We start from the raw sequence: 12,145 nt of genomic DNA on the forward strand, positions 1-12,145 counted from the left end.
ACAACATTTTTTCGATGTGCAAACAGGTGTTAGCAATACTGGACTCCGCATACTTGAATTTACTGCTCACATTTCTAACGTAGTAGTCTCCCATCTGCTCTGTGTAAAACACAGCCTGAAGTTCAGCTGAAAAGTCCCAGAATTTTTGTTACAGTTCTGCTGGCCACAGCTAAGTTACTGATAGCTTCACCGTGACTATGAGAGCGGAACTTTTTTTTGTGCTAATTTTAATGTTTATTGTCAAATATCAAGATTTTGAGGGACTATCAATACTTTAAGGGTAAAATTGATTAGTTAGAAGATGGTAAGAAAGGTGAAAATCCTAAGATTCTCTGTTTTTACAACTTGTGACTGTGATAAATTGTGTAATTACGGAAATTTTAAAACCTGCTGGAGGTTTTTGTGGTTCATAAGGTTAAAATACAGAAGAAAAATGCTGTCAGTTATAACATATATTTTGAAAAATACTTTGAAATCCTTGTGCATTTAAAAGGAAGTCAAAGTAATAACATACTGGCAAGGGAATGTAGTGTGAAGTTATATTTCAAGGTCAGTCTTTGTCACATTAATCACACAAGCAACAGCGGTTTAATCCAGGACATGGAGTTTATTTTACAACTGAGGATAAAAGAATGCCATTCTGAATAACTGGGTTGATGACAAAACTTGTAAATTTGTCAGCTGAGAATGTATTTTTTCAATGTTATGTACAGTCCCAAGCATCAGAACAGATGTCTGTAAGATGTCTCATTTTATGTAAACCACACTGAGGGACCTATTTTTCACTGAAAAAGGACGTAGTGGTCCAACAATATTCTGTAGCTTTGTACATTTCCCCCGCCCCAACATTTGTCTAGAAAATAACATTGTAAAAATGCACACAGTACAAATAATGTTGAACTGTAAAGAGCAAGATATGCTGACATACATGTATACATACTTGCTGATTATTCATACAATAAGTTTTAAACTTCATTAACTTTACAACTGTAGCTTCACAATAATAAAATTGGTAGCCTACTAAACGCAAATACTGTACATGTTGAAACAGCCAGGAAATTATATTTTACTATAGAAACAAAGATTCTAAACATTTTGTAACAATTTCTGTGAATTAATGGCAAATAGAAAACATTATTATAGTTAGTCCCCAAAATGTCGATCAAGGGAATTAAAACTCAAAAGGGCCACGTGTTGTCCTTTTTACTCATACATTTCTTCATCAGTTTACACTTACTTAAAGTGCTGAAATCACCTTAACATTTTCGAACACCATCTTTCCAATGTTCACCATATACCTTTATATAAACAGCTGAGTCCGAAATTTCTTAAACAGGGATATCAGTTCCGTCATCTTGGTTGAAGTTCGATTAGACGTAATATACTCACTGTTTTACATAAAAACATGCACAAACTGTCTCATAAATAATATGCAAGATGTGTTGAAATATATTTATCTTAAAAAAATTCAAAAACAGTGATCAAAATAAGAGCATGGTCCAGTTTTAAAATAACAGATGGACTATTCCTAAAGGCTCAGATAAGATGCAGTGCATAAGAAAAGCGACAATCAGTCAGTGACGATATAGTGCCATGGCTGCTGCACCAACTTGGTACAATTTTATCACCAAAAAATTCAACTTTTACAATGTAGCTTAGAGCAGGGCAAGCTCTGGCCATTTGTGATTAACTGAGTAATTACACTATGTGTCATTAAAGCTCCCATGTTTTCATGTGTCCTAACAATGCTTCTTACAGTTGTGGCACTATCTGTGATGACAGATTGCAGCTTAGAGTTATAGTGCAACGGTAATCTGTCATGCTATCAGCTTCATCTGACTTCATTGTTTATCGAACTTTTCCAGCTCTTTCACAAAGATGAGATGGTCCTCTGGCGACTTTCCGTGTGTTTTGCAAAGGTGCAGTTTGATTGCATGTTTACTCACAAATGTCCGATTGCACAGTTTGCACTGATATACTGAGCCAGTGTCTTCTTCTGTGAGTCCAGGTGAACCAAAAGTCTTGTCCTCTATTCTGCTGACGGCCTGCTGCTCTAGTAAGTCTATGGAGAGCTTTGAGAGGTCCTTTAGAGTAAAACCAAGGTGGGACTCCAAATGGTGAATGTAGGATGAGGGAGTCCTGAACTGGGAAGCACAGTCACTGCACAAAAACAGAGGTTGGCCGGAGTCAATATTTTTGAGGAACTTTGTGCCCCCTGTCCGCTTTAACTGGTATTTTACATTGGCCAGCCAATGTGAGATAGTAGTCATGGAGAGACCAGTGAATTTACAGATGTGCACCCTCTCTTGGGGTCCCAAGTCACTAATTACAAACTTTCCTTCGGGAGTCTCTCTAAGACTGGAGGCAAACTGGGCCTGGAGAATCAGGAGGTGTTGGGGATTCCAGTTGGACTGTCGGCCTTTCCGTCTTTGGATAGGAGACAGTTCCTCGATGCCGTCCTCAAAAGTACAGCCATCGATATCTGATTTCTCAGATATGGAAGATGGGGTTGTAGATTTTGGTGTCAAACGTCCTGTCAGATTCTTTACCATGTCTGAAATATCCATCAGAGCATTCTCTCGCAGTGGTGGAGAGGATGACTGAGAGAAATTTTTGAAAACTGGTTTGCTGTTGTTTGGTGCAGGAGTGCCCTTGAGGGTACTTCCGTTGTTGCTTTTGGATTTAGTCAAGTCCATGGGCTGATCATCGTCATCATCGTGGTACTGACTCACGGGCTCCACTTGCTTAATCTGAGCAGAGTTGCCGATCTTATAAAGCATGGCAAAGGGATCTATGAAGGGAGTGGCCACTTTTGCTGCTTTCCCCAAGTGGTTGTTCATGATAGACTGCAAAGCACTGAGAGGGTTGACGAGTGGTTGTTCAGGCGAGTGATCAGTGATGATGCTCAGGTTATTGCAGCCGTTGCTTACAACCTTTTTGGGTGAACCCATTTCACTCTTTATCTGTACATCTATTTTACTCTCCGTCTGCTCTCCGTCTTTGCTTTTTGACTCAGTCACATCCTCCAATGCAGCGCTTTTCACGGCCTTTGATAGATTTTCTGAATTGGGTGAAGCCTGCTTGTCTTTGGGATTTGGCAATGGAGACTTTGCAGATCTCAATTTAGTCTCTACAGGTTTTTCCTCTTTTTCATTCTTTACTGAACTTTTTCCTGTCACTTTTTCCACCAACTCCTCCATGGCCAGCACATTGCTCTTATGACTCGGAGGTGGAGAGGGGCTATTTGGGGAATGGATCAGAGAGCTTAAATCAGAAGATGTTACCTTCAGGCTGGTGCTGCTGAACAAAGGTTGAACCTGTGCACATGAGGGCAAAGTCGACTTTAAGGATCCATGGAGCTGATAGGCTGCATGAATGCTGGGGTAACCTCCCCAGGTTGGTGTTCCTGTTTGGGCTTTGCTGATTGCACTTGAAACTGTGTTCTCTAAAGACTTCAGGATGTCCAGGCCACCTTTAGGTGTCTCTTCCAAGTCTTCTTCTGTGAGATACTGGTAAGATCTGGCCTTTCCAGGTTTATCAGCTTTTTCAACAGGGTCTTCTTTCTCTTCTTTTATTTTTTTCTCTGGTTCCATTACTTCCATTTTCTCTTCCTCTGCCTCTTCATCTTTCTTGTCTTCATATTTCTCCTCAGGGCTAGAGGGTGGCATTGGGGAGTCAGGCTGGGACTTGCCATTGGGCGTTGGGAGTCGAGCAGTGGTGGGTGGCAAAGGAATAGACTGAATTTTCTCTTCAATTACAGGATCAAAAACCAACTGTTTACCCTTTTTAGAGGCTGAATTTGTTACTTTAAGAAAGTGTCCTGTGACCATCATGTGGGCTGTCAGTTGCTGCAAGGTGTCATGAGAACTGCCACACTCCATGCATTTAAGGATTTGTGCCTTTCGTGCCTCAAATTGCCAAGTATAACTGGCACCGTTTTGGTAACCATATCGATTGTTAGGAGTGACATAGGGATTGGCCACTTTTTGGTCTTTGGGAGACTCTCCCAGGAGTATGCCAGATGAGACAGACTCTGGTGAGCTCGGCGACATCAAGTCTTGAAATGCTCTTTTTTGGTTGGGGGTACCAGCTTTGAGGTGAGGGCTGGCATTGGTTCTTTTAGAGGCACTTTCTGATAGTGTTTTGTTTTAATCATGTGAACACTAAGGTCTTGCAGGGATTCGAAAGAGTGACCACAGTACATGCATTTAAGGACTTTCTGGGCATCTTCTTTACCTTCCATCTCCAGCAAGGAACGCTTGCGTGGCTTGGACCACTTCTTGCTTCGATCGTCCTCCGTGTCCTTGTTGTCGTCACGGTAGTGGCCCGTTTCGTTCATATGCACAGTTAAGCCGACCAAAGTGTCATAGGCTGCACTACAGTCCTTACACCTAAATTTGCTGGCTCCGGTAAACACGGGGCCATAGAGCTTATTGTTTTGCCTGTAAAGCTGCACTGTGCTGAAAAGGCTAGGCTCAGGAAGGAGTTGGTATGGAGTATGCTGCAGGGTTTTAGCCAAAGCTGCCTGATGCCAGTCGTAGGCTAATCCTCCCGTGCTGCCAGAGCTTACATTGATGCCACTGTTGCTGTTGCTTGACACTGTTCTTGCAGTGCTACTGCTGGTGGTAATGCTAGTAGTGGCTGAGGTGTTGTTACTGTTGCTACATCTGGTCTTCGTATGGATGTTGGTTGGGCTGTGAATGTTCAGGAACCCGTTGGTCCCTTTGTGATTGCTCCCGCTGCCATTACTAGCTGCAAAGTTGTTCCCTTGTTTACTTTTAAGCATGTCCAGAGCAATGCTGGACCAGGAGGCATCCGAGATCAGATTTGCATAGACGGCTTTCATTTTCGCCAGACTGTCCTGTAGCGTGAGCCCATTGATGGACTCTGTGCTTTCGCCTAGCCTCTCTTCTACCCTCTCCTGATCGCTGAAGGAAGAGGTGGTCTTAAGATCCACCAGTTGATCACTGGTGGTGCTGAGGGGAGAAGCATACCCGGGGTCTGGGTTGGTGCCATTGCTGAGTGGAGAGTTTTGGCAGCTAAAATGATCTCTTCCATCCTCATCATCATTGAACAGATAGTCTGCATCTTGACCGTCCAGGGAAAGGCCATCATCCTGTAGATGCTCATCTTCATCAACCTTGCCCACTGTAAATTCATCTTCAGGTCCATAAGCTGGAAAACAAAACAGAGGGGAAAAGTGACATTAGATACCAATAATTCCTTCATATTTTAAGAGACTTGACACAACATAACCTTCACTATATGTAAGTGGTGACTGTAATAATCCTGAAGAGATTTTATTGTCATTAGTTCCTGCAGAAGACAGAGGTTTGCGATAATAAAGTGGCCAACATCCATGTCTGGACAATGACAGATCATCCTCTTCACTTCAGTGCCTGATGGAGCTATTGAACACTTCCATATGGCAAGGGTAAAGAGTATAAAAGATTAGAGAGGTTTCAACTTAAAAATAAAAAAATAAACAAGCAAAATTTCAAATTTAGAAGAGAAAAAAGTCTCAGTAGAGATGCAACTTGTGTAATTTCTTCTGTGATGCTTCACAGCAGAAAAGAAGACACGGTTTCCTTTTAATATAACAAGTATGAAGAAATAGAATACCTGACTAATCCACTTTGATATTTTAACATATGCTAAGCAGCAATAAACTAAAAAGATGAACTTACTGTATATGTGCAAGCATTTCAGGGTATCCATTAAATAGAAACCTATTTACTTGTCAGCAAATTGAAATGCCAGAATAGCCTGCAGCCATATAATCCTTCATTGTCTATTTTGCTGCTGTACAGCAACAATAGATCTGCTCCTGACTTTGATTCGCTCGATTCCTCCGACATGCCACACATACTATGGATTTACAAGTAAGAGATAGTGGAGGAAAATGCCAGCTGCACAGGCCTTGCCAAGCCATGGTTGGCTGGAGTCAACTTGGCATCGGCTGTGGAAGTCCTCACAGCGTGATGCTAGGAAACGGCCAGTGGACATGACAAGTCGTGTTGTTACTGCCTGTGCTCCCGAGTGCTCACAGCGTCAAGTGTGCCATTTTAAAAAGAAGAGAGAGAAATTTATAGTATCAATGGAAAATGGCTGCCTGTTTTCTCTATATAACAGCCCACAAGTTACACACAAAAATTAGAATATCTGTGTCACAATTCCAAGCTGTCAAAGATTAAAAAAAATCACAATAGTAGAGAGAAGAAAAGGTTTATATACGATCATGGAGGCAGATTTAGAGGGAAGCATCACACAGAGGCAGGGAGAGGGAAAAACAGAGGGTTAAATATGCTAAGGCAGCTTCCCCAATCCATCCTTCGTAAGATGCTTGTCTGAGGTGCCAGAATCAGTCTCCAGTGAGGAGGCAGATGTGCTGTCAGCTTCAAACAGCATGTAGCTCTCTATCCCATAATCAGAATGGACATAATACCTGATGTTTGTGAGGTGCCAGTTTCTGCTGCCTGGGAAAAGCTGGAGGTCTTGCAGCTGTCTTGTAAATGTGTGTGAAAATGTCTGTGTGTGAAAGCGGTCAACATACATCCTCCCTCCTTTTAATTAAACTATTCCTGTTCTGCTCATGATTAGAAACATTCTATATTACAGACAATTGAGTTGCTACAAAGGCAGCTTTTCTTCAACCAGTGTCGCCCTCCCTATTGAGAGATGTATGGAAATCAGTGCACAACTGAACTTATTCAAAGTCAATGTGGTGAGAGCAGCTAAAGACAAAGTGAGAGAAACCTGACAGCAGTACAAACACGCTTGCATTCACACAGGGGGGAAGCACACCAGCACTAAATTCTACTCTTTCCCTGCCATCCTCCGTATGTTGCCTTGACAGGCATCAGTGTCAGGAGTGTGTCAGTGTCAGCCCGAGGTGTCAGTGTCCACACAAACAAGCGCCGAGAAGAGGTGGGAGGGGGAAAGTAACAACAACAAACACAAGTCAGCCATTTTTTTCCTCCCCTCCTCCCCTCCCCGCACTGCTCGAGCCTCCCTCCTTCACCATCTGTGTCAGAAAAGCTGCGGGTGCCACCGCCGGCTAATAAGGCAATCAGAGATGGAAAAGATGCTGACACGGCGGCTTTCGAGCGTCACTCAGAACAAAAGAGGAAAAGAGGGGAGGGTTGGAGAGGAGGGGAGGGGGGGGGGGAGAGGGATAGGGAGGGGATTAAAATGGGGGTGGAGGGGAGAGGAGAAGAGGAGGGGTGGGGGGGGGAGAAAAGTGTCTGTTGTGGTTGTCAGTCAAAAACGTAAGCCCACTTTGTGCTGTCAGGGAGGATAGGGAAAAGAGGGGAAGTTTTGAAAAGAGAGGAGAGAGAGGAAAAAAAAAAGAAGAAGATGTGTTTAGGCCAGCGAACAAGAGGTGTGTGTGTGTGTCTGAATATCTGACAGGGAAAAAAAAAAAAAATGACAGGGAAACAAGTTGAATGGCTAAGAATTGAGGCGAAAGAAATGAGTTACATTCCTGCCACATGTGTGTGAGCAAGGTGTGGCTGATCGGTTGCATGTGTTGTGTGTGTTTTTGTGCGAGTGTCACTGCGTGTCAGGTGCAAGCAGAGATGCAATGTGGCTAGCGGGGGGAAAAAGCGAAGCCATCTGCGTCTGGAGAGGAGCCTGTCACTATTGTTGTGCCCAAAGTCCAGGATTTCCTGCTGCAGACAGGTGACACCGCAGTAGGACATCCCCTCAGCCTCACACACACATGCAAACGCGCACTCCTCTTCCCTCAAAACCACTTTCGTCCCTAAAGGCAGGAAGCCGTGTGAGGTAGAACTCAATCACAACACTTGTACATAACTGATCCAAACATGAAATAATGTTACTGAAACCACCCAACGGAGCACAAGTGTGACTTCAAAATACTGGTAATTCTCAAAAATGTAATCATTTTCAAACTACATTTATAGCTTGTAGGAGCAGATTTGAAAATGCAGTTAATTAGTATTTAGGAACCTTTTGTGTCTCAGTAGAGTTTTCCAACCAGAAGGAGACAAACCAGTATTTGACCGTGGAACGCCTAACAGTGTATGTCGAACGGCAACTTGCCAATATAAATTTATGCTCTTTGGAGATTTCTGGGCAAGCAATATAGACGCTGTGTGCATTGCAAGGTAAATCAAGTTAGACTTTCATTCTATGCAGTTATTAAGTTCGTCAATTAAGCTTTTCATAATGCCTGACTGGATACTCTCAGTGACTTAACCCTCGTGTCATTCTGCGGGTTTGAAAGTTTGAAAATGTGGGATAAAACTATATTTTCACAGTGAAAACTTTCACATTTTCAATATTTTTAGGAATTCTTGAATATTTTTTAGTGGAAAAAATAAACGTTTAAAATATTTCTTTAAGAACATTCAGAAAAAAAGCAACCAAAATCCAGTGAATTTTGCTGGACTTTGGTTAATTTTTTTCCAAATGTTCTTAAAGAAAATATTAGAACTTTTACCGGTATATATGGAATCACTTTGGATATTTTTAGAATTTTTTTGGAAGATTTTTATTCATTTTTTGAAAATATTTACAATTTTTATTTATTTTATTTTTATAATTTTTATTTCTTGCCAAATTTGGGAATTTTTTTTAAACAAAACTTTTAAGGGAAACTCTTAAGGAATATTCTTCTTGAAGATTTTGCTATTTAAAAAAAAAAAAAAAATCTGAGGAATTTTTTGCTGAATTTTTGGATTTTTTTCAGACAAGGAACAATATTCTTTGGTGCTGTAAATGAGGACAACAGGAGGGTTGAAGCATTGGCTTAGCCTCTTTAATACAAGTCAAAAACTGGTTTGTCTCATTCTGGTTGGAAAACTCCACCTGGACACAAAGGTTTCTGCCTTATATAGGTAAAATTGACAATTAACCCACTGACACCAAAATAATTACCCGCATTTTCATATCTGCTCCTACTATGGGGCGTTAACTGCATAACAGGCTGGTGTCAGACATTCTGACTGCTTCTGAAAGATAACACAAGAAAGGTTGGGATAACTTGAGTAGGACATGGCACTGCCACAGCAAACAATTTCTTTTTTCCCTCTCTCTCTCCTCAATCGTTCACGCGCACACACACACACTTTCTCCTCTAAACCTTCTTCATTTATTCATGTTGTCTCAGAGAAGAGGGCAATCCCGCTCTCATTTGCAGTGCTAATGTCCAATTCCGCCAGCTTTCACCCCGCTGATTTACCCTGCGTGGCAGAGCACCGCATTCGAAGCCGGGCGGCCGGCGAAGGCTCCCTCACAACGTTTAGCGGCCCTTCAAAACAGGAGCTCCGGCGTGGCAGTCTTATTTCTCTCTCCCGTTTCGCTTTGTCACCGGCCCCTCCATTCCCTGCCACTCACCTCTGATGGCTTTGGACAGGCCTGATCAGTGTGTGTCATTGACCTGTACGGTGTGCATGGGTGTGTGTGTGTTTCAGCAGAGAGAAGGCTGTAAATAAAATGACATTATTATTTCCTCTGTCCTATCATGTAGAAAAGCCAATTATGGTAATGCTTAGTATGTCAGGCAATCTCTGTCTCTCTCTGCCTCACACCCCCCATCCTCTTCATTCCTCCTCTCTTTTCTCAGTCTGGGATAGTTGTGGCTGTGGTTTCATAGGACCTGACACTCTCTTTGGACTGCTGTAGGGAAGATGCAGACTGGGGCAAACAACTACAGCCTCTTATTAGCCACAATTATTGGCAGCGAGACCCAAGAAATGATCCAAATCATTGAAATAACAATATTAGTCAGGTAAATGCAGATAAATTACATCTTTAGAGAGTTGCAAAATGTCTCTCTTAAAGATTCACCTCATTTAACACAATTTTGGGCATTTTTGTTGCTCGATTTGATGAAAGAAACTTTATAGTCCATGTTTTACATTGCAATATTTTCAAAAGCCATGCTACCACAGACAGCATGTATTCACCATAATTTCCCTCACAGCTTCCATGATCAGACACGTAAATAAAAGCTTACCTAACAGCAACCCCCTCCGTCCCACCCTCCCCTAACCCACATAGAACAGTCCACCATATGGCACAATAGCTCCAGGGCTTGTAATAGCTCATGTGTTGTATGAATCCACCTTCTCAGTTTCCACAGCTCTTCCGTTTGAGGAAAAACAAAACAGCCGCTACAGTCTGCTTCTCATGCTGGTAGCTATATGGGCTTACATGGCTTACTTTGATCAAACACAGCGGTCTACTAATCTGGGAAGTGAAATTAGTTACATTTTCCTGAGGTTTTTGCTGCTAACCTGGTCTTTATTTGCAGTGCTGTGAAAAAGTTTCAACCTTGAAAGGATGCTGGTAAAAATAATGCAATAAATAGCATTTACTTAGCGTAATTAATTAGTGCAAATCAATCTATCAAGTCAGTATTTGGTGACTTGTGCAGAGTTTCGGTAGGTATGTTAGCTGGTTTGAATGTCTCAATGTCTTCAGTTTCTTTGTGTAATCCTAAACTGAAATAATGATGTTGAGATCAGGGCTCTGGGGGAGTCATGCCATCTGTTGCGGGACTTCTTGTTCTTCATGTAGCTGAAGGTGGCTCTTTATGAGTCTGGCTCTGTTTTATTGGGTTGTAATCACTGTGGTAGAATGAGTACTTGACGGATCAGATGCCTCCCTGATTGTGCTGCACTTCTGCACACTACTTTACGTTCCAAGCAATTTGCAATTATGTGAACTCACACTATGCTAAAAGCCTTTGTAAATGGGTCATCTCCACAATGCACTTTACCTTCATTCATTTGTGAAGGAGACGGAGCATAAAAGAGATGAAAGAAAACGAATCCGGACACCTGCATTATCCAGGCTCTTTCCTGAGTTGCTCCACAAGTTTTTCCTCTTTTCTTCCGTCTTCTTTTGTGCCCTTGTTTGTTCAGATCTCCCGCGAGCCAGTTTTGACACGCCATGACAATGCATGTGGTCTATAAATCACCTTTTTCCCCTGAACTGTCAGTGCCTGCTTGTTCTGAGATGAAACAACAGCCGTTAGATCATCGGCACCGCAGATTCCAGCCCTTTCTGCTCAACTTCTCTGCCAAAGCTCCTCCACGCCCAGCGATCGAACGCTGCTCTGGTGCTGCACAGACATTCAAAACCATCTGGTTTGTTTTCAAGCAGCGTACAGATAAAGCATTACTAATGCTAATTAAAGATGATGTGAGTGAGATCTACTCAACCTATGCCAAACACTGATTCAATGTAGGCTGTAGCAGACAGATGTCATTCGTTAAACAGATTCTTTTAGAGAAAATACTGTCAATTTCTTTAACATCATAATTATTTTTGTTTGGATTACAGCCTTGGTAAAATTCAAATTGAATTATCTGTACTGTATTAAATTCCTGTTGCTTTTTTAACACTCATGAGGACTTTCATTATTTAAAATGCTGATTATTTAAGTCATCCTTTCTCCATAGATGGCGTCTTTTGAATTCACCTGCATTGCCCCTGACAGTGGAGCTTCCCCCGACTAAACAACAGCTGCTCCCATCGCCTAGCAACAACCAGTTGATGGATGACCCCAAAGATGGATAATTACCATAAATCACTATGGTTGTGTGGAGAACGCAGGCAGAAAATCATTGCAGGAAAAAAACCCAGGATGAAACACAGTTTGAACTAGTGCGCCCGGTGTTTAGGTTAACTTTATCTTCCTTAAAACTGTCAAAACTGCTTGTTCTGGGTTCAAAAACTGCCTGGTGATGGGGAAGTTCAAAAGCAGCAGTGGATTTGGTGTGCTCCTACAAAGTGGCCAGTGTTTTGGATCGAGAATGTATGAATAAGGGCTGTAAAACGAACCCTGGTGAAATGACTCATGGGATTGTCCAGAAGGAGCACTGACAAACAAAGTGGGCCGAGGAAGGAAGAAAGGAAACAGCGGACGAAGAATAATGGCAACAGTGATGAGTTTAGTGCAACAAAGAAGACGAAGGGAGAAGAAGCAAGAGGAGGAAGTGTGTGTACGGCCTGCACGTACATGTATATTTATATAATTATGTCTCAGCGTCTGCAAGTGATCGAGGTAGACGGTGAGAGAAAAAGAAAGGTGGAATTTAAAAAAAAACAGAGGGCACCGGGCCAAAACAGGGTCACCACCTAACCAGTTCGGTCTAGCAGAGTCCAGTTGCAC

At 42.2% G+C, this 12,145-nt stretch overlaps 1 protein-coding gene across 1 annotated transcript in view; it reads right to left on the reverse strand.

Annotated features, from left to right (window-relative positions):
- Window positions 1–587: 587 nt before the first annotated feature.
- Window positions 588–12,145, reverse strand: part of LOC110965654 (teashirt homolog 1-like) — a 28,642-nt gene continuing 17,084 nt past the window's right edge. Inside the window, 2 exon segments of the mRNA XM_022214810.2 lie at window positions 588–4,075; window positions 4,078–5,175. Of these exon segments, the coding sequence (XP_022070502.2) occupies window positions 1,842–4,075; window positions 4,078–5,175 (3,332 nt within the window). The 3' untranslated portion in view covers window positions 588–1,841.

Source organism: Acanthochromis polyacanthus, chromosome 11 (assembly GCF_021347895.1).
Source record: "Acanthochromis polyacanthus isolate Apoly-LR-REF ecotype Palm Island chromosome 11, KAUST_Apoly_ChrSc, whole genome shotgun sequence".
In the NCBI taxonomy this organism is placed as follows: Eukaryota; Metazoa; Chordata; class Actinopteri; family Pomacentridae; genus Acanthochromis; species Acanthochromis polyacanthus.